Consider the following 24,482-nt stretch of genomic DNA (forward strand, 5'->3'; position numbering starts at 1 on the left):
TTTCAGTGACTGTCACAACATATGGGGTTCTGTTTTGTTACCTAGTCTCAGAATACTAGCCAAAAACAAGGACAACATAATACCTGAAATCTGTAATATTTTATATCCTGAAAGTCAAAGACCCCATTCCCACAGATGCCACTGATCTACGGGGATTGACCCAACTCTGCGGGGACTCTCGCTGAGTGCAGTCAGCTTATCTGAATGACAGGCCTTCTTTTGTTTCCGACATACTCATATAATCATCAGTTTTTATGTATTCTACTTTACATAGGGAGAAGGCGTGTTAATCTGCTAAACTGACTATATTCAGTGAAAGTCCCCTAAGGAGTTAGGTTGATCCACCTGGACTATTGGCATCTATGGGAATGGAGCCAAAAACACCTACCTAAAGAAACATTCAAACACAACTGATGGTTCAACTCCCTAACTCACGCTAGGTTTAGATTAAGTTTTCATGTTATTCAACGCTTAATTTTTTACATTATATCTCCCTTTTAATAATGTATCAGTCCTCTTGATTCCACAAGCAGCATGGGTATAATGTAAGAGCATTAGGGAAATACCTTCAGGTCCAGAGACGGGAGTGATGATGCAAAGGAAGCCCCTGTAGCTTTATTACACAGCTGTAGTATATAAATATAGAGAAATCATTGCCCCCCAGTACTTATTCCCAATTGCCCAGCTGCGATCTTGACAACACTGCGAGGGAACATAGAATTTTCTAGCGGCCACGTGGGAGGAAAAAAACTGCATCCTGAATATAAGGTAAATGCACTGTTGCTGATTTTTTTTTTAATGAAAAAGCTTTTTGTAAGCTGGCAAGAATATAAAATCTTACAGTCATAAGTAAGAGAAAAGTATATCTTCTTTGTAAAGGATAGGTGAATGCAGCAATTCTGCTTTTGTGACTTGAAAGGCCCACATAAATCAAGAGGAACCTCTCAATATTCTTCCCTTCCAGCAGGACAAAAAATACCATTAAAACACCTTAATTTGCTGAATTTTTTTAGTGAAAAAGTTAACATATATTTCCGTTAAACTGCTAACCTTTTCATGGGGATAGAAAAATTAATGAAAGGTGAATATTGACTTGTTTGTTGACTTTCTTTAAGATATCGGATATCTTTGTGGAATTTTCAAAAGAGAGAGAAAAAAAGAACTGATACTTTATGTCAGAAAATGGTCATGTGTCCGACCATCACAAACCAAGTTCAGTTATGACCACTGACAGATAACTCTAATCAAATAAGTCTGACTAAACAGGGCGATTGAGGCCATCTTTTAGGTCTTCCAGAAGATGGTCAGATTTTCAAGTTTATATGATGGGTAAGTAATTTTTTCTGTCGGAAGACGTCACAAATGGAGGATGGATCAGCAAAGATAATTTGGAAGACTGTCAGAAAATATCTCTGGATCTGCCCCAGCTAAAGAAGATGACAGATAACTCTAATTAATTAAGTCTGGCTAAAGAAGATGAAAAAACCATTTACAACTGCTTATGTCTTTCTTGTTATGGTTACAGGCCACAGGATAGAAAAAGCTATGGCTATATTCAACATTTTCTATGGATAATTTAATTTTATATAATAATATTATCTTCTGACAGCATGTAAGATAATTCAAATTGTTGAAGTGCAAACTGTTTATTCCAGCTTGGAAATAGCTTAAATGTAACTCATAAAAAAGACACTTAGCTTAGCACTATACAGCAGCTATCTTCCTTAAAACAAATCAACACACCAGAAAAAAACTTTGTTACTCATCGGAGCATTCTCAAATATGCATATATATAAGAAAAAAACATCAGAAACTTGCATTTTTGGAATAATCAATATGAATTCTTTCTTTAAGAATAATTTCTGTAATTACTTTTTGTTGTTTTTCTTTCATAAGTACTTGTCAATACTACCAAGGCCGCCATTCTCACTTGAGTAAGAGCCTGTTCACAACCAAGTTGATAGTGGACTAACTGATCCGTGGATCAAATATGGCCAACCCACTCGAAAGCTTTCTGCATAATCCCCTAATGGATTTCCCATGGCGATTACGCAACAAGCTTTCAAAGCGTCAGCCATATTTTACCCATGGATCATTCAGTCCATGGAGAAACTTGGCTCTGAACAGGCCCTTAGAAGGAATTGAAAAACAGAAATGCTGGGGCATATGAAGATGAGGCATCTGAGGTAAAATATTCTGTACATGTAATACAGCAAGGTTCAATAGTAACTGAGTAACCATGCAGAAAAAATGGGGGATGAAGTAAAAGAGCTCTTTCTGTCCTGCCATTATTGTATGTATCATGTTTTTCACGCTGCTTTGCAGTCTAAATTTATTTAGCTGACAACTAAAAACAAAATCAGAACGACTTGTTTGTTTTATCTTAGGTTTCATATTTTCACAGGAACAAGGCAAACAGACAACTGAGAACTTAACTTCTTATTGTATCCCTCTCTATCTGGTTTTATTTTACAAAGCCAACAATAGAAAAGAAATCAACCCTGGTAATTTAAGCTGTCTCAAGGTGCAAATCAGTTCTAGGTTTTGAAGTTTTTCCAGGAATCATGAGTGTTATTGGATGCGTATCATGTTAAAAATAATTAAGTGCTCTAGATTTAAGCATGCTGGTGTTTCAAATTTCTAGCTAAGATTTTAATGAATCAATAGAAGACACAACATATTAGTTTTTAAAGTTAAAAATAAAACCGACAATATAAGCTACAGTTTCAAGGCTGAAACCAGTGTACAGAACTTACATCTCCTCAGACATCAAGATTTCTTTTTCAAAATAACAAAACAATGATGAGCTAACTATGAAAAAATGTAATAGAGAAAAAAAGATCGATATAATGCCTCCCACACCAGAGAGAGAGAGAGAGAGAGAGAGAGAGAGAGAGAGAGAGAATACTGGAAGTAGACTCCCTACTTTATTAATTATACGGGTGAACAATTTGCACTTGCTGACTTGGAGTGTCGGTTCCTGTGCAACACTTTCACAGGTGGTCCATAAATAAAGCCATTTATCATTATTACTTTTTTCATAGGGGGCTAGTTAGTTACTGGTTCCAATGCTACCCCAGCTACTTCTGTAAGTATAGGTACCATGATTACAGTATAGAAGAAAAAGAGCAAAGAAAAAAGTATGAAGAACTAACTAACTACTATCTGCTTCTGGTTGTACAGTGAACCACATAAGGAATGATGAATGGATAAAATAAACAAATGTACAATAAAATGAAGGAATGAATTTTCAATCTACTAAAAAAAAACCTTCTGACTTTAAAATATGCCCTAGTATTTTTAAAGGTTGTTCAACAAACTAAAAAAATAACAGAACATATACAAAACATCACAGCAGATTAACTATAAATTTGTAAATTTTAAAGTTTCTTGCATATTATGCAATGCAGCCTTCATCAGCCACTGCCTGTATAATGCATGTTTGTCTGTGCATTCGTGTACAAACAAACGTATGCGTACAAATGTGTTAGCAGTTGACAACCTGCAAACATCTCTCTCACTCTCTGAAGCACCTGGTACCAAGGAGAAACAAAAGTTTGGTAAGGAAAACAGAGTCACGATACTGCCTATCATTGACAGAAAACCATTGTCAAAGTGACAATGAAAAAAAAAACATGCCTTAGACTATATAAATGTTCAGAGTGCATGGTCATATCGGCAAGCAAGTTCAGACAAGTTTGTGTCTGGAACATTTTGGGTCAATGAGTGATCAACATAGGTTTCCATTCAATCCACAAGTTAGTTCACAATTCGGTTCAAAGAGTTCCCTGTCTGAACTGTCTTTCAGTTCATATGGTGTCACGTTATATTGTGTGTGTAAAACTTTTCTTTTAAAACTGTGAACTAAATAGCTGTGCAAGAGGCACGACAGATTTTGATCAATATTATAGCTGGTAATTAACTTACATGACAGCAGACTGTGGAGTTATGTAATTATAAGCAGAGTGCTTTGTCGTGTTCCTGTCACATTAATACACATTTAACCATTTCTGGATTGATATTAACAAAAGACTTTACTTCCTTCTTCAGAGAGTTTGAATGCAATACTCCTGAAGTTGATAAGGTGGTAGTGATCTGTCTGTCTGTTTGGCCATCAACCCATCCTTTTCTTCAGCACTTATTCATTAATCATTTTATTAGGTTCTATAATCTTAAGGTGCTACAAGGAAGAAACTGTTGCAGAAGTTCATATAAGATACAACCTGAGTGCTTATTTCTGAAATTTTTCTGAAAAAAAAACATGCATCTGGCTGCTTAATTATTTAGGATCCTTTAGAGAACTTTTCCACTTGTTAAAAAATGAATCATGACATATTCAACACACTGAAGAGCAGGTGCAGATTTAGGCCGTCTTCTGGGTCTTCCGGAAGACGGTCAGATTTTTAAGTTTTCATTTACGTGTATCTAATTTTTTCTGTCGGAAGACAGTCAAAAATGAAGGCTGGAACAGCAAAGATAAATTGGAAAACAGTCAGAAAATATCTCTGGATTCGCCCCTGGAAGAGTACATTTTAAGGCCTAGTAGCATTTTCTTGGAAGTCAATACTACATGTACCTACTGAACACATTTAAGATTGCTCTGCTAATTAGAGGCTTGACTCAGGTAAATAAAGGTTGCCTTAAGCATAATATCTCTTTTAACTTGTTTTAGAAGTCAAATAACCCCTACTTTGCAAACATGAAGAACATTTTCTCACAGCTGAATAAAAAGTTAGTGTTGAGAATCTTTTTTTAGAGGCACCTTTCATATAACCCAAGAAAAGAGAGATTTTCTAGAACAGTACACACACAGCGGAGTGGGATGATTTTTTCCATGAAAAATAATTTTAAAAAATGAATCTTTGGCACCTGTCAGAGTCTGATCAGAAAGCCTACCTGAGGTGTGGATGAAAGCATGTTGTATGAAGGACTCATACATTATAGGCACATGACCACAAGTTCATGTCCTCTAGATCTTCTACCCTGTATTCAAGGAGCAAGAGAAGATATATTTGTCTTCAATGGCTCCATTCAGAATAGGAGACTAACTAGCCTGAGGGCAAAATTTGGCGACCCACTACAAAGTTTGCCATCTAATTTGCTGATAGACGCTGAATAGATATCCTGTGGGGAAGTATTCAAGGGGGTGGGCCATATTTGGCCCTTGGACTAGTTAGTCCCCTGTTCTGAATGGGGCAAATACGTGTGCGTGTATGTTTTTGTGTGTGTTGTAAGATATAAATGTAACCAGACAAGCACATTCATGCAAACATGCCTGCACATATTTGCCAAGATCATAAATCTGTCACTGATATATACTTTCTTGTTCCACACAGCAATTTTCCTTAAGTTATGCCCCATGATCCTCAGGGTATTCCTCCACCCTAGCGGCTCACCTCATGGAATTTATTAATTGAAAAATGATGTCTAACCTCCGCTGTGAAGGACTTCACAATATTAGAATAAGGCGGAGACGGTGATCTTTCAGCTCTTTGGATACAAAAAGCTTTTTCATAACTACCTCAAAGAACTATATATTACGGCAGGCTTAATGTGTTAAGGGTTTTGCCCATTTCTTGGCCTAAGTCAGGGCTCGATTACTGAGGGACTTAAAAGCTCAATGCTATAGATTACCCGGTCAGGTTAGGGAAAAATGGCAAAATTTGATTAAGACATTAAGTACTTTTACAAGGGCGCCAGTGAAGGTGCCAATTCTGGACCTTCCCATTTATTCTTGGGATATTTGACTGAAACACGTCTAGGTAGAGGTGTTTTTTTCAATGCCAATTTCAGGAAAGAGATATTTATGATGACAAGCCTTGGTTATAACCACAAAAAAAAATTAGTACAAAATGGAATATTTTTGTTGGACATGAAGCACTTTGAAATGGGTGTCATAAGAAAGGCCACATCAGTACATTAAAAACCTTTCATGATGTTTAGTTTGACAATAAATCTACAACACAGCAAAAATCAGAGATCCACAAAAAGCAAACTTAAGTAAGCCACAATTTCCTATCAGAGATAAAAGCGGACAATTGAAAATAATTCTTAAAATGCAAGTGCAAAAGATAGAAGCATAGATCTACGTGAGGGGTGGATAGAGAGGGTGGGGGAAGAACATACCACCCAATGTCAATGCATGATGTAATGCAATCAATGAAAGCAATCCAGTTTATGACTGATGACGCCATATCTAATCCAAAATACAAGGTACCTGAATCTGGTTTTAAGCTGCTTGAAAAATACAGTACAAAATATATCAAAAAATCAGACTCAGGGTTGAACTGACATGTTGAATTAGTGGTAACTTATGGCATATGTCCATAAAGTGATGAAGATAAGCCATAACAGCTACATCTTTAGTATCTGACACCATAGTAGTCTATAAGAAGTAAACTGTAATCATATAAAATTTAATAAATATATCTCAACTGATTCAAAGAAAACTGATTCCCTTAGCAGGACTCTAAAATCATGATTCTGACACAGCAAGCAAAGTCAGAGAGCAATTATTTAAGGATGACTGAACATGATTTATTTTAGAAAAATGAAACATTAAAAAAGGGGTTTGGAATTTGTGAGCAATTATCATAACAATGAAATGTCTCTTTTTGTTTCACTATAATCCATTACAGAACCATGTCAACACAACAATAAACTATCGCCATTGATTTGGCCTTTCCAACAATACAAAAATTGCACTTGTATTTCTTACAAGAGGCGTATGCTTCCCTGTATTCTAACACACTTCAACACATTTTATGCTCTTCTTTGTTCTCTTGTAAGCAAAATGACATGAAATATGCCGTGATAATAATACCCTCTTGTATATACGGTATACAGTGGGTGACTGGTGGTACATCTAGACTGGTACTAATTGCTGAGCCCTTTGAACAAGAACATAGAACACAGACCCTGGATGTAAAAAAAAGTATGGTAAGAATACAATTGATTTTCTTTGTCATATCAGTATCATGATAAAAGTGATATCATAATGTATGTCATATAACTCAGTGTTTACAGGACAGACCTGGTATATTATGACACTTAACCATCGACTTGGTCCATCATTCACAGTCTTCTTCTGAGAACGGTGAAATTTCTGAATATAAAACAACAGGGGCACAATTGATCTTCTATTGTAAAACAGATTTCACTTCCTTCTGTGAATAATAAAAATAACTGCTTATCTATTATGTTGCTTGAATAAAACATTACAATATGGCATTTACAACAATGTAACAAATAGAAAATTGATTTTTTTATCGTAAAAACCTTCATTAAATAGGTCTGCCAGATAGTTACAGGAAAACAATTGACTTAGCTTATCTAAAAGACCATTTAAGTGAGTTTTGACACCAGGATTTCAATACAAACTTAATATTTTGCTCCTAGCGCAACATCCCATCACTGCATGTCATCTGGTTATTAATGACCCAAATCATGGCAAAAATGACAGAAATGTTGGCTTTTTGGTGTCACATCTTTAAATTATTAGTTTCACCTAAATCACTAAAATGGGTTAATGAGAAATTTACAGGTCTCACAGAAATCACAATTTAAATTTAATTGATGGTTTTTATCTGCCATCATTTTTTAATTGCTTAATCTGACTGATTTTAACATGGCTGCTACCGTGTCATACAATGCATCACAGCACCACTTACTGCATAACATTTTATGTTAAAGAAAATTTACAGAAATTAATTTGATAAACCATTACCATAAACACATATCCATAAGATATAACATAAACCTAATAAAAACATACATCCACATCCAATTGTATCAGCCTTTCCAAACCAAGGGGGATTAGAGAACAGTTTGATTGCAATTAAGTTCTGGTCCTCTGCGGTGATCTTATCTGATAAAACACCAGCATTATACATCATCTCTGACTGTGCAGGGAGCCATTGTAAGCCAACTTTGACAAACTTTTACATAGGGAAAATATTCTAATAGGTTAAAAATGAAGACAAATTGTTGGTTTCTATTTGGTAAATGGTTTAGAAATGCCTGTTTTCTAGGTCTAAAATCTATTTCATTATTTTTGAAACATTGATTTAATCTATTTCTCACACACATACACTACAGAAAAGAATCTTTTATTTTCCAAACTGTGAAATCAAATTTGTCAAAAGATGATGCAAAAACTATGATATGATATTCAGGAAAAGACAGGATAGACACAGGATCAAAACTTCAAGAATAATGTCCAAGCTTGTAATCCACACTCATTATTTATAACAAAATGTAACAGTTACATTTATAAATGACAAACCTAATCATAGATTAAGAATCTCCTTTTGTTTATTAAGACACAGATTTATCTGTAACATGATTTCAGAAAACCTAATCCAAAATTGATGTCAGGAAAAGTATCATAAAATCAAAAAATGTTCTATGAGTATCCAAATCATTGGTTAAATGATCCTGCAAGCAAAGATAGATTTTACTACACTAATGCAATAAAAAGTCCACTGGAAGTTTACCAATGAGATAACTCAATTTGCATGAAATCGAGGATATCCAACAAAAGATCTTTTCCAAGAAAACATTTCCACTAGCCACTGAGTGCTACATTAGTTTGTGAAAATAAGTTAATCCTATATTTCCATGCCTATGCTTTGAAATACACCTGTACATGAAAAGAATATATATGGAAAGCAATATGAGAGAGAGAGAGAGAGAGAGAGAGAGAGAGAGCAAAAAAGCTGGGTGCATATATGCAAGCCCATACAGTCAAACATGTGCGTGTGTATGTGTATGAGTGGGCGTGCACCAAAAAAAGAGTATGTAATATACTTTACTAATATCACTAGCTTAGGAGCAGACAGTTCCAAATATCTAGCGCATTCTAAACAAAAAATGCAAAATGCAAAAGTAAAAACATGGTTAAAACTGACAACCAAACAAGTGCACATCTTGTTAAGTACGGATTGCGGAACCCGATCCCGTCTACTTCCTCTCTAGTTCTGGAACTTCACTCAGCAAGAGTCCGCAATAAAACCTCAACCTTTATATCTCTATTGCTAAAACAGTGGGCAAAACACAAGGCTTTTTTGTGTATTTGGTACAAGCTCTGTAGGCTGAGAAGATATTTCATGCTGGTAAGGTAACAAGATGTTAAAGGGATCATCTCACAGTTGGTATGCATCAGAATATGTCTCCATCAACCTGAATTATCTGAATTGTTCTGGATAGTTAGTGAAAATGAATTCATTTTTGTAAAAAAAAAAAAAAAAAATGGCCTTAAAGAACAAAGTCCATCCAAACACTGTTTGTGTATTTTTGTTTGTCTTATGTTTGAATCTGTTTTTTTTTTTTTTTTTTTTTTTTTATTTTTATTTTTTTTTTTTTACTTAATGATTTAACACCTTTTCTATTCATATAACCTGTGTATCTATCTACCTGGTTGTCTGTCTGTCTGTCTGTCACTCTGTCAGTTTACTATGTATCAATCTGTTTTTTTTATTTAGTAATATTTGTCTTCATATTTATTCTACTAATATTTATTCTATTTTCATTTGTAGACAACCTGCCTGCCTTCAGTAAAAACTTCATCTTTTATTAACTGTCTTTTAGCAATAAAAACTGAGTAAATCATAGCTTTATAAAAGATGAATATCCAACACTTGAGAAAAACTAATGAAAGTGATATTTCACTAAATTCTCACTTGGGAAATAAATTCACCAGACCAAATTTATTACATAAAGCAAACAAAAAGCCCACAAACACATGATCTTGGGAGATTCTGATAGTGTTTCTTTTCTATCATTATCAGCGGTTAGCAGTGATTAATAGTCTGCAACCCAATTCCAAAAGAACTTCACTGTCATCTCTGTATAGTGCTTTCCCTCAATATAGGTGGTATAAAGATTACTCCCTAAGGGGCGTTGGGGGCCCTCTGCCTGGATTATAACAGAACTATGTTGTATCAATAAATGATGGCGTGAGGTACACGTTGATACTGAATTGTTCTACTGTAACAGTATATTTCCTGTCTGTAAGTACACATTCCACATGCATACCCATGCAGATATGTACATGTATGAACATTCATATATGCAAACACGTGCAGATCAATACCCATGCTATCCTACCTTTACACATGCGAACACATCCACAGATATACATGCGGCCCCATCATACACACACACACATGATGTACACACACACACCATGCACAAACACACACATCCTTACATACAGAAACCAACTGAGGTACAGAAGTACTATAACGCCATGAGATAAATCACAATAATAAATCGTCCTACCTCTTAATTAAAATTACTTATATCACTATGACATCACAAACCTCCCCAATCTTAAGAAATCCTTTTGTTAATTAGACTAGCTGATCATAAAAAAACCCTCACACCCACCAAAAACCTTAATTAAATCTCAGTTGCCACAATGTTCAAGAGATAATTTAATTTACTGGCACTGTATATGAACAGAGGGTTTATCTGCCCCGCTGTTTTCCTCTGATTGATTTTTTTTCTTTTGGATATAGTAAGATGTGATTCAACTGAAAAGTACTTTTACTCACATATCCAAATACATGTACACACACACACACACACACACACACACACACACACACACACACACATGGCTAAAAACCAAATTAAGATAACATAATTTAGTCTAACATGCCTGTGTTGTTAATATTCTTCTTAACAGACATGAGCCTATGTTTAAAAAAAACTATGAACATTTATCGAATCTCAGACAAGACTAATCTCAGGAACCATTAGAACTGAATTAAAAGACACAGAATTCCGTGTTTCTGTAGAAAAGGCTCATGTCTGTCTTAAGCAACCTCTGTAACCTATATACTCCATTGAAATCATTAACAAGGACATATTGACCAGCTGACCATCCTACTGACCAAATGTAAAAATATAGACCATCTGTGTCTAAGTGGTCAAGGTATCTCATAAAATACCTGTATTATGATTAAAGCACGAGAAGAACTCAAGGTTTCTATAAAAGAGCACATATGTCTAAAACAAAGCACTAAATGATAATTCTACATTTAGGTAATTGTCACCCATTCATCTGAATAGATCTAAATACTCACAATAATGATATTGTACATGGATTGAACAGGGGAGTGAAAATAATATCTCTGTCCTAAAGGGTCTTAGTATATTGTTACGGACATCTAGAAGGTGATTATCAGAGTAAAAGGGAAAACCATTTGCAAAATTTCTTACTCATCATTATTTGAAATGAACACATGATAAAGAACTATAACTATTTCAAAACCATCAACTAATTAATCTGTTTTTCAAAATTTATCACCTTGGTATCTCAGGAATGTATTTGTTAAATCTCTGACTAAAATGCAATTTTCTTTACAGAATACTTGAAGCATCTTTTAAAGTTTGCTGATTTAAATGAAAAAATATATATTTTGGGATATTCAGAAAGATTAGGTTATTACTTTATCTCCATAATCGTAACTGGTTCATTGCTGAAACACAAAAGGCATATTTACACAGGCTCCTCATTCAATGGATCGAAACATGCACGCGCATGCATCTTAACATAAACATACATAAAAACCATCTAAAATAGGAAGTTTTTTGTTTAATCAATTGTATAAAGACAGAATTTATTCTGAAAACATCAGAAACTCACTGACTTTCATAAATAAATAAATAAATACAAGAATTGATTGTAATCAAACTAGTTATGGGTAAAAAAATTACATATATTAAAAAAGTTATTCACATTTAATTCAAACTATTGCCAGAGCTTACAGCATAAACAGACTGAGTGAACATGTGTTACCATTTACACCAGCTCCTATAAAAAAAACGATTACTTAGGAGACTATCCGAATGCACTTGTGTAGGCATAAAGACAACACGTAATAATACAATTTCTCTTCCTATATTCTCTTTTCATTGATTCATCACAATATTGTAATTACTACCAGTGTCATGTTCAAGGATAATTCATTAATTGGTTGCAACTTCTCCAGCAGCTGTGCGGCAGTGATAAACTATCCTTCTTTAATTTGCGTAGTGGAATACTAACAATAATCACATTGTTTCATATAAAAAAATGCCATTCTATCTCCGTGTCTGGCTATTTGTGCTATAAAATGTGTCCATTCCATTTGTTATGGGTTTCATTGACTGGTTATAAAATCCCACTTCCCTCTTTTGCTGGGCTGTTATCAGTGGTCATTATGTTTCATCTATTATATGCTGTCCTCCTACTACCGCTTTCTCTTCACTGACCTCTCTCTCTCTCTCTCTCCCTCCTGCCCTCTCTCTCTCTCTCTCTCTCTCTCTCTTTCTCTCCCTCTCTCTCTCTCTCTCTCTGAAATACCCACTACAAACTTATACACCAGAGATTTGGACTATTAACCACAGGCAAATAAATAATAACATATAGCAGTCTGGAAATGACTACCAATTGAGTGTTTGATATACCAGGAGTTCTACTTCTTTCAATTAGTATCAAATACATTTTTACAAAAAAACAAAATGCATATATATATATATATATATATATATATATATATATATATATATATATATATATATATATATATATATATATGTATATATATATATATATATATATATCAGGAAGTACAATACAGTATAAAGTTTTTCATGTACAACAATTCAGCAGGATAGCTCTAGAGGTGGTCAGAAACAATATGTGCCATAGACCAGCTATGTTATGTGAGCCGGGGTGATTAATATGATTAACAGCCATAGATGTACTAAAATAAAATGCAGCCTTTGTTAAAGAATCCATCCATATTCACTGCATGCGTTAACACACAAATCAAACCAGAGAACAAATGGCAGTGCTCCTGATCGCCTCTGGAGACCCAGCTAAACACTCGACTAAGAGACCAATCAGATTGAATATGTCAAATTACATCACAGCCAGCTCAGCCAATGACAATGCAGCACACCTGACCAGAGTAAGTTACTGAAGCCAATATAAAAATGCATTGGTAGGCTTCAGGCTCTTCAGCTTCTACAGGTCTAAATCCGTTCACAAACTGGTGGTTTTCTCATTTTTAACAAAAATGCTCTTGGGTTCAGTGTTTATCTGTCAGCACAGTAACGTTACATCAAAGAGGGAAACTTAGTATTGAAGGAAACTGCTTTAGAAGCAAATGGCACTGACACCTAGGTAAAGGCTGCTTCATTGATGGAAACATTACCATCAGATTATTGGAGACAAGGTAAGGGTTGAAATCACAATAATCCCAAGAAAAAAAAAGAAGAAAAAGTGAATTTTCAGCACTATTGGAATGAGTAATAATGGATAGAAATAATGGCTGGTGATTTTCAGAATTTTGGTGCTACCATAATTTTTTTTTCTAGTAATATTTGGTTAATTTGCAGTAGACTATTTAGCAGGGCAGACCTAACAGACTGTAAGTGAATCTTCAGGTATACTGAGAATATCCTGATCTTAGGGCCAGTGCCGATTATTTTTATGTCTTCTTCTCTTTTTCATCTTTTTTTACGGGTGGTTTGAAACAATTATTTTCTGTGCACATGCAACATTCAGTTAAGCTGATTGCACTCAGCAAGAGTCCCTGCAGAGTTGGGTCAATCTACGTAGAGCAATGGTGTCTATGTGAATGGGGTCAAAACCGAATCACTCAAATGTCAATGTTCAAAAACTGAAGATTCCATAATCCAAATCTTACAGCTCGGTAATTGAAACCTAATATAAAGGTTATGCTCTTATGTGCCTATTATTTTTCTTATATTTGCTGGAAATGAGTAAAAAAATATGAGTTTTATATACAATATCACTGTATTGAAACAGCAAGTCCATGCAGAGTTGGATTAATCTACACAGATGATGGTTTCTATGGAAATGGGGTCTTACAGCGGCACAAAATCAAATCACTCAAGTGCCAATGTTCAAAAACTAAAGATTCCATATTCCAAACTTTAGTCATTGAATCCCAACAGAATGGTTATATTATTATAAGTCTATTATTTTCCTTTCCTTTGCTGGAATTGAGTAAAAAAAAAAGGAGCTTTGAGTACATTGTGACTGTATTGGACAGTAGGTTTCTTAAAGCAACTTTTGAATGCATTTTTTACCTCCACCAAGGAGGTTATGTTTTTTTTTTCACTGTATGTTTGCATTGAACATGGTCATATAATTTGAAATATGATTGGCTGCATATTAAAAAAACAAAATTCTGATAAGTAGTTGTTTTAAGTCTTAAATCACATTACGTTTTAAAAAGAACAATGTGGTGCAAATGCAAACTTCTAAAAATTGTTTTTTTTTTTTTCAATTTCAAAATATAAAAATGCACAGACAATGTTAATCATTTAATTCCTATTTCTGACAATCCTCATACATCTGTCAGAAAAGCTGAATCCTTTTCCTGGCAGTTTTGACAGTTGCTGACATGTCTGAAACAAAGCAGTCATTGTTTTGAAAACTGGTACAAGACTTTTTGTCCCATCTGTCTAACTCACACACGAAATTGACTTAACACCGGAAATTTCATGGTTGAACATGCAGTCAACCTTCTGAAGAAACAATAGTATTTATTTCTACATTGATTCAAATGTTTGCAGACGTTTACATATCAATACATTCTTAAACAGCAGAAAGACTAATGTAACAAATTATCTCTGAATAATGTTGAAATAGCAAGAAAAATCTATGACGTTATTGGTTTTGTCAAAGCTTTAGCTGACCTTCATAGTCAAATAATGTTTGTCAACTTAAGTACCAAGTTCTTATTCTGACCTACAAGCTGTAATACAACACCCCCAGATGATCTTAACTTGGAAAATTAAAAACCGTGATAGCATCCCTGGTTTAAATGACATGCCTTGATGATAAAGAAACCCTGAAATCAAATACTCACTGGGGATTTTGAGATAAAATCTCTGCATAGTGTTCACTGGTCAGCAATAGAAAATCATTGATTATACTAAGATGATTTGGCTTGGCATTTTTTTGTTTTGTTCTTTTTTCTCTTCCTTTCATTTTGCGAAAAAAAAAAAAATTGAACAATTGCCATAAGAAGTGCTGCACATCAAAAGGAAACAAAATGGGCATAAAATGCTGTAACAGTTCCTAAATATGTCTGAAGATGAATATGAAGATCAATGTAAAAATATTAATTTGATTCAATTTTACTTTTATTTTAATTCAATTAATTTATATTTTGTTCATTAACACGGTATTTAATTCTAAACCCTCAGTGTAAGATATTTTCCAGTGCATATTTACTTTTAAGATTTTCTCGTTATAATGTTATATCACAGAGACTGCAGGTACTGTCATGGTTTTTAATATTTTAGCTGCGAAAAAAAAAAAACACCTGAGAGTGCTTAAGAAACACTAAATTATTCCACTTGGAATTTTAAGTTACTCAATGCTACAATTAATTTCTAGACTGGCAATATCAAAATTAACCTGAGCATGTAATAGTAATAACAATAATAATGGATACTGGAAAATATTTTAGGTCCATTTTCCATGCCTACTGATACTAATGATCTGTTACGAATACCTAATTCTACTTCAGTTTCCTGATAGTCAAAATTATCATTTACATGTAATATAATTTTGAGTAATGATGTTATACTTAACTGTAAAAAAAAAAACAGGACTTTATTTGTATTGAGCTTCATTAAGATGTCTCCATAAATTAACTGATGGAATTCTGTGTACAATAGTTCTTAAAGCACACAGTTTTTTGTTTTTTTCTCATAATATTAACTTCTGTGGTGACTAAAATAATTAAATCTTATATAAAGGTTATGGACAGTGAAAGTATACATCATGTGCTGTATTGCCAATTTGGTGGAGGTACTTCAATAAACACAAATTTCTGCATTTTACGTGGAGGTACAAGTAAATTAATTTGGAATAAATGCCCCTGTCAATTTGACAAAATTGCTGACTGTCTTATATGATAAAGTCTTTAATTTTAATGTCTTCTTTTCAACACATCCCTGTTGAGAATGGAAAAGAAGTTACAGTTAAACATTTCTACCAAGCACAATCACAAACACAATCAGCCAAATTTTAAAATCAAAATCTAACTTCATAATTTCTTTCTTCTTTCAGATCTCACTACAGAGTTAGAGGAACTATTATCACACGCCACTCATCAGTAATCTGCGGCCATCATCATAAATACTTAATAGTCAGCAACAGACGTCAGAAGCAACCAACCTTCCACTGAAATTTGGTAATGTTGATTGGCTGAGAAGTTAACGTATTAACAGAGTATATGTAATAGGATCATCAGTAGAGCTCTATACCATCAGGAATCTTGGAACTGAAGAAGTCATTACTACAAGTAAAGCACTTATTCAATATCGTGAACAGTGGATTTTCTTATTTACTCCCAAGGTCTTGAATCAGTGAGTGCTAGTAGAATCATTTCTGTTCAGGAAAACGGGTATAAACTTGTAACCAGTGACAGTGAAGACTTAAACTTTTGAACTCACAGATAATCACAGTACCAGATAACTATTAACCACATGTGTGATTGTTATCAATAAAGACTTGGTCACCAAGTTATACAACCTGGATAAGTCAACATCTGAACGTGGAGAGAACGTTTGAATCAAAGCACTTTAAAATTTTAACTAACTGTCACAGGAGAGCATGTCAGCATAAAACAAGTGAGAAACAATTGAGAGCAGTGAGAAGTTTCACTTTTAACAAAAGCTCTTGAAGGTGTATAGTGTCATCCTTAGCTATTCTCTCATGATTGGAGCAGCAAAACTTATGATAACCTCACGATGCGATAAAAATTACCATCAGAAAAGTCAATGAACAATAAAGGCTCTGAATCAGATACAGTCTATTAGGAGCAAATAAAACAATTCCGCACTTTATCCTCGTTGCCAACATGAGGGCTCTAAATTAAGGATAACTCTAGACATAGTGCAACACAGGTAGGCAAAACTTTCACACTGAAGTCTAACCACCTGTGCAACTGGTAAATTTCCAGTAAGATATTATATAGAAACTTGTGTGGTCTCTCTCTGTCTCTAAAAGAGACCCAACAAAGTGGTTTTTGTGGAGGAAAAACAAATTCTTCGGTATTTTTCTCAGAAAGGATCACACCATCACGGTGACGTGACAAACCGCCATTTGATTCCTTTTCCCAGATCGGCTAATGGAGAGATTTAACTGAAAATTAGACAGGTTTAAAACTGGTACTTCTCCCATGGAGGATATAACACCAAAGATGGCCGTTAAAGTAGCCATTTTCAAAGATCCGTAACATTAAAAGCACAGAGCACAACCATTTGTCAACAAACAACATCCTTAAAAATGTCCCTGGAGATGCAACATGATGGCTTAAAACAATAAAGCGTGACTTGCCGTCCAATGAAATGAGGTCTATTGATTCTTAAAAGCTCTGTAATCATCCAACAAGGAGAACATACTTGACAGCGCGTGACAAAATGTGTTCACTGGATACTTTCTTTTAAACTGATCATGACATTAAATTATAGCCTGGTAGTTCTGCAAGAAAAAAAAAATTGTGTTCCTAATTGTGGCAGTATTTTTTTTTCGATAAAAATCGAGATTTCTCCAGGATTCACTCAGAACTGATGACATAACGGACCTTTTCAATAAGGAACTCTACAGACAAGTTACTCAGAAAATTCAATTCTAATCTCCAGTGCGTATGTATTACATCAGATATTGTCAGAACTAGATGTATTTATCAGACAGCAGATGCACTGTGTTCAAATAATATGCCATGAATGGGCAGATTTGATTCACCTACACAAATAATCTAAAAATACAGCAGGAATCAAGAAAAAAACTGACAATTGCGTATAAATCAGGAGTCTGGGTGAGTGCTTTTTAGTTCTTGAGTCATAACATTATGACCTTCATGCCTCAAGAATTGAAATAGAGGAGAATTATGAAATAGCTTCTTAGAAACAGAAAGGAACCTATTCATCTTTATGACATTTTTTTTCAAAATTCTAAAAAAAAAACAAGAATTAAGGATAAAGAAAAAAGACCTACGTTTTATCTGAGAGGAATGGATAAAGTTGCAGTGTCTGTCTCATCGTTAAATCCCTAACAAGAACTTAAGTATCAGAAGAAGAAGAAGAAATAAAAGCATAGAACCAATATCATTGCTACTGTTGAAATGAAGGAAATATTTGAGTTATAAACGAGAAAACCTTTACCTCAAGAAAAGGGTGAAATACAAAGCTTGAAGTTACTACCTTAAGACATTATAGTAAATCAATACCATTTCGCTCCAACAGGAAGCACGCGACAAAATACACCAAAGTGTATAATTCCTTCTAAGATTTAATCCATTGCTAAAGGAAGTGTTCAGTTGGAAAAACAATTAAGATACCAAAGCAACATAACCTTTTGTAAAAAAGGGGGAATTCATCCTACATTTAGGACAACAATTACCATATCCAAACAGGCCAAAGGATCAGCTTAGCTGGTAAAAATTACAGGAAATAATTAGCCATGATTCCTCAATGCAAGACCTGAAAAAGCAATAATGGTATTCTTTCTCCACAGTGTGTGAAGATGGAGGACTTGGAATCATATTGAAACTGTTGGCACTGTACATTCTTTAATGTGACATGTAAGATTCTGCAACACAGTTGCGTTATATAAAGACATTGCAGTAATCATTTGGGCGTGGAAAGAGTCACTCGGTGTTTTGATATGGCAAAATTTCAACAAATAATCTGAGATAAGCTTCTCAGGCAGCATATTCAATTGTAGAGAGATTAGTTAAGATTATTATAAGGCACCAAAATCAGTGAAAGTATTTTTGCTCCAATATTGAGCTTAAAAGACTAACTTCTTCTCCTGGACAAAGTTGGAACTGTCTGAATACAAAGGATCCTCCTTAGAAGGTATTGGACTACACAGGAAAAAGACTGTTTCTCTCAGGAAATTTAGAAGGATGTAGGGAAAAAAAAGAGAAAAAAAAAGACCCAACAGACGATCACACTGAAAATTATACAAATCACGATTTCTCAATTTGTGGAGAGGCGGCATACAGTAGTGACTTTGTCATAACTCAGTTAATAAGGAACATCATCCCAAAATTGATTTAGTCACTGATAAAATGATGTGGATGCTGTATCTGTTGGCTTGTTGATAAGAACTGAACACTCCTACAGCAGGGAAATTCACTTAATTCTTGAAAAGAGACAAGTGTTTGGATTCAACAGAAGCCCAAAAAAAAAAAAAAATGGCAAACTACGATACTATTGTGTACAGTGTTTCTAACAGCACTGAACTCATGTCAAACATCGCCTTATTGGTCAATGCCACTTTCTTCCCAGAAGGCACTGAAAATACATCGAATGATTGCATGGAAAATTCCACCCTTAAAAGATTCAGTGATGGATATGAACAAATCCATGGTTATCTTAGTATCCTCATCTGCTTCGTTGGCATAATATGTAACATTCTCAACGTGATTGTTTTAACCAGAAAAAACATGATTTCGCCAACTAACTACATTTTATCTGCGCTGGCCATTGCGGATCTGTTGACCATGGTGCCTTACCTTCCTTTGGCGTTCATGTACTGTCTGGAAGGCAGGGGGAATGTTCTGTCTATTGATGTACCTCGGTCTCTAAGTATCATCCTGATCAACCTAATGAACAACGTGATCTCTATCACGATGCATTCTGTGGCCATGTGGCTTACGGTCGCCTTGGCGTTTTTCCGCTACATCATCGTCTGTCATGGCCGGACTCATGCGCCAAAGTTGTGCAGTTTATACCGTACAAAACTGACAATTGCCGCGATCTGTATTTTCACTTTATTATTTCTCATCCCAAATTTCTTGTGTCTGAAGGTCACACCAAAACGCGGAAACCAAGGCCAACAACTGTATATGCTAGAAGCTGGTGCAATCTGTACAGACAACTTTCTAGTTAATTTGAAATTCTGGCTTTATGGAGTCGGGGTGAAGATTGCAACTTGCATCCTCTTGGTTATATTCAGTGGGCTCTTAATCAAGGCCATTCACAGCGCAAATCAACGCCGTAGGAAGTTGCTGTTCCAAGGCCGACGGGCAGAATCGGAATACACACATGAGCATAATCGCACGACGACCATGCTGGTCACTGTGGTGCTCCTATTTGTGGTGACAGAGCTCCCGCAAGGAATATTGCTCCTTATGATAGGCATATCGGAGAATAAGGCTCAGAGTGCCTGGTGTGTCTACTTTGATCTGGCTGACTTTTTGGATATGATTGTCCTTCTAAACAGCAGCATCAACTTCATGCTGTACTGTACAATGTCACAGCAGTTTAGAAACACCTTTAAAAGCCTCTTTATTAAAAAGATCACACATCGCCTAAACTCGATGTCAGTGCGCCATTCTGGGTCAGGACCGAGGCTGCGAAGTAACGGCCACCCATATGATGCCATTCCTAGTAACAATGGAAATGTTTCTTGCATAACAAATGAGGAAAAGACCATGAATACCACACTTTGAGCAATGTTGCATGCTATTCACATCCTAGAATAACATGTTAAACATGACATGCCTAAGGGTTTCAATTAGTTCTGAGATAATCACAGAGTCTACAAGTGACTAAAACACAGAGATACAGCAGTCGCCAGGGCTTTTGAAAATGGGGAAAAATCTCTGTGACTAACAAGCATGTTTAAATAGATACATTCATCTCTGTAAAAAAAATTCTTGACAAAAGATAACATTGTTGATATCTACTCCATATCCCTGGCAGTGCCAAGTGTCTCAATGTTTGGGTAAAGGGCAAGTGCATCGAAACAGTTGCCAAGACAGTCTTTGGAAGAATGTAGAAAAAATGTCCATTGTATTGTGAATGAAGCGAAATCACCAGAAAGCAATACCAACAGGAGCGAAATATATATCGATCTGCAGCTAAAGATGAAGTGAACGGTACCTTTCAGCCATCATGGTTGTGATTCGCCACCCAGTGGTGCCCCCTGGCGGTGTGTAAAAACAGTGAGTTGTTCTCTCTTCACAAACAGTGTTACAAGAAAAAATCATAAAACAACTTGAAAGAGTGTCACACTTGCTACTGAAATGACTTGGTATGAAAGGTACCAAAGTTAGTCATTAAGAGATGATTAAGTTAAAATTATGACAAAGGACTGAAATATTTTGTGAAACCATGAGGTTACTTTATGTCTTATTTGTGAAGAATTGATCTAAAAACATTGCACAGAAATACATGTATATAAAAGAAAAAACTTTATGTGTGCAAAGTATCATTAATATCAGTGGACAACGTTGGTCTTAAATGTGAACATATAATATAAATAACAGACATAATACAGATAAATATGTACTGGATGACCTGCAGAGAGGCAAACTTTAATTTCCCCCATTATCTCTTTTATTGTCAGGAAAGTGTGAGAATATTTATAGATGGTAAAACAGACCAAAAATGCCATTCAATGTTTAATTTACTGTACTTTATTTAAAATAAAACAGGTTTTTAGACCTGGCCAGTAAAGTAGATTACAAACTGAAGAGCTCAAATTGTGATAGTTAAATACCAGTAATATAGCATGACACAAATAGTTTTATGTTATTTAAGAGATATTATCAAGGTTATTAGTAGTCTTTATCAAACAGATTTTGTAAAAAACCATCGTGATTGGAGACCAAATTTGCAAAATTTCTCCAATTTTCAGACATGCTGATATCCTCATACCGGAAATGCTGCATTTATTTATAATGACAAGCTACCAGTTGAAAATTTGCCAAATCCAACATCCACACATTTGATCAGTCTGCCAAATGTGACTTAATTCATCTGAAAGCTGATTAAAGTATATTTATGTAGATAATTATTTAAGTAATGTTGGGATCTGATATCCACGCTTTAATTTTCTATGTAACAGCAATGCATGGCATGTCACAAAATCTATATGACAAATGGAAAACATTTAACCATGTTGAAACACCATTAGTAATCACAGAAAGTGCTAAATGGCCTTCGGAGCTTTAGAATGCAAGTTCCAAGCATACTGCAAATTACCAAACTGTTGTGCCAGTAAGAATTCTTTTATTCTCAGTTTTCTTGTTTGACTCTGAAACTGTCTGCCAATGTCATAAATTTTAACGGAACATAATGGATACCATGTTATGAAGATATTTCTTTGAAGGATAGGTGTTCATCGGATAAAAATATTGAACAACAAGTGGCCTGAAATTGCTCTCAAATAGTTTGGTAATTGGGATCATGTAGATGAAACCACAAAATCCTTTAAAGTAATTTTCAGTGATTTTCCTCTGAAGGAAGATACTTTCTAATCACAAGTATCTTTGTGGTTCCTGACAATAACCAAACGACAAATGATAATATTGCTTTAAGAAGAAAGTCCTCACTTGCAAAAAGCACCAAATGAAAAGGGTTCACTGCAAAGAAATTCTTTAAGTTGCAAGATTTGAAAATTTGCTAACATTGGTTGCTGAAGAACTGCAGCAAGTTTTCAAATGGTCATTGAATAAATGAGGAAATCCAATGTAAATACAGCAAAGCTATGTTTGGAATAAACTTATTTTTACCGAGTTATATATAAATATATATCTATGTGATATGTAAAATGCATAATAATGGCGAATTAATTCTATAATCACACTCTGTATTCACCATTCACAAAATTTATGACCGAGAATTGTAACATTACTTTTTTTATGAGATAATCCAATTCAGAGTCAATTGGCGTATTACAATAACATGATTATATGAGTAATACCAGTATATACACAATGTCAAGAGCACTGTTCTATTTAATATGTCAGAGTAAGATGATGTAAAATAGCTCATTTTTTTCTTGCTGTTCATTTTTCCAAAGGAGCAGTTATTGTTAAAAAATATTTTCAAAAAGAGATTTTGAATTATCAGTTGCTATAGAGGGTTGTTAATGTCAGAAAAAATGTAAAGAAATTTCATTTTTTTGTCTTGCACTTAATGCTTAATATATTATTATACTGAATGTTATAAAGTTATTTTGCATTGAAATTGTTACGTATTCTTGCAAATGCTATTATGTTCATTCAATAAATGTCTACAAGCAGTTGCTGTGTTTTCAGTATTACGGTATAAAATGCCATGATTCATTTACAACATATTGTGCTTTATACTGCTTTGCTTAATTTATCACTTTCACTCTCCTTTTTAAAATTAGGTTTCACATTTGAAATGCACAGCAACATTTCTAAATGTCTCCATAAATAACCAAGTGGTCCTGAAAAGGGCAAACTTTTGTTGAGAATACAACATGAATTTCTTTCATTTCTAGACATTATAGCAAAGGTCTGTGTGAGATTCTGTGTTTACTTGCACCCCTTCTGCATGTATTAATTCACAGCAACTTGTCAGTGCAGTCATTATATTATATGTCTCTTTGCCTTGCGTGTGTAATGGCAAATCTATTTAGCTAGATTTAATGAGACACGCTCTTCATGCCATATGTAAGCTTCATACATCAGAATAAACCCCAGGCTATTTGTCAGTAATCAAGGCAATCATTTCTGCTGTTGAAACTTGCTGTTAAAGCTGAGTTTGTTCTCTCTCCCTCTCTCTCTCTTTTTCTTTCTTATTTGCTAATGTGAATGTTATATCCTCGCAGTAATATATCCATCTACCTGTTAGAAGAATTTCTCACAATTAACATCCAAATTATTTATATAATTAATTCAGCAACACAGTACATTATCAATGTATTGTTTAAAAAAATTCAACTTCCCCCATCCCACTACCATTTCACTATTCATTAATTTATTTCTACCCACTGACTGACCTATCTGAATTTTTAAATTAACTCACCTTATCATTTCTTCTTCAATTTATCTAAAATATGTAATCATTTATCAATTAATTTTGTTCATACAGTTGGACTCTCTCTCTCTCTCTCTCTCTCTCTCTCTCTCTCTCTCTCTCAGTTTATCTCTCATTAGAATGTATTCCCTAACCAAAGAGCTGATTTCTCCCTTAAAAGCAGTAGTAATGAAGTAAAAAATCAAATTAAGCCAAGTGCTCTCTCTTGCTAAGCTTGCAGTAAGTGCTACACTAGTATGGTACCCATGGGTGATTGCGTCAAATGTAATATAAAGACCCATTTAGATAACTATTGGGACAAATCATTTTTCAATAAGGTTCTGGTTCAACTTGTTACTTGTTCAGAAGTACAAAGGAAAAATGGCGTATTCTGTTTCATAATTAATCTTACAAAAAGGAAGATAAAATATTCAAACCAATTGTTGAGGAAATAAATTGACATTTAAAAAATAATGGCATGTGTAAAAGATAAATGCAATTAATTTCGACGGACGCTTACAATGACATTGAACAGTTATTGTTAGAACAATAATATAAAAAAATAATAAGAATTTATTATGACAAAAATTGATTGATGCATTTCATACAATTTATAATTCGGCCTTTACAACCTTCAACCTGAAATTTTCTATTCTTCA

General features: G+C 34.4%; 2 protein-coding genes across 4 annotated transcripts in view; one reads left to right on the forward strand and one right to left on the reverse strand.

The window, feature by feature from the left end:
• Positions 1–24,482, reverse strand: part of LOC106172866 (protein MON2 homolog) — a 147,911-nt gene that overhangs the window by 99,716 nt on the left and 23,713 nt on the right. The gene's annotated exons all lie outside the window — the stretch shown is intronic.
• On the forward strand, positions 446–23,080 carry LOC106172887 (sex peptide receptor-like). Of its 3 annotated transcripts, none has more exons than XM_087015623.1 (2): positions 446–768; positions 16,106–23,080. In XM_087015623.1, the coding sequence occupies exon 2, from the start codon at positions 19,242–19,244 to the stop codon at positions 20,499–20,501; it is 1,260 nt and encodes a 419-aa protein (XP_086871749.1). In that variant the 5' UTR covers positions 446–768; positions 16,106–19,241; the 3' UTR covers positions 20,502–23,080. The 3 variants fall into 3 exon arrangements, with proteins under 3 accessions (XP_086871749.1, XP_086871747.1, XP_086871748.1); XM_087015621.1 differs by lacking the exon at positions 446–768 and adding an exon at positions 12,866–13,229; XM_087015622.1 differs by lacking the exon at positions 446–768 and adding an exon at positions 12,866–13,177.

This window comes from Lingula anatina, chromosome 6 (genome assembly GCF_051362555.1).
Source record: "Lingula anatina isolate TDL-2025a chromosome 6, LinAna3.0, whole genome shotgun sequence".
Lineage (NCBI taxonomy): Eukaryota > Metazoa > Brachiopoda > Lingulata > Lingulida > Lingulidae > Lingula > Lingula anatina.

Excerpts from the sequence above, each read along its gene's own strand:
- LOC106172887 (XM_087015623.1), top strand. The coding sequence starts at position 19,242 with ATGGCAAACTACGATACTATTGTGTACAGTGTTTCTAACAGCACTGAA.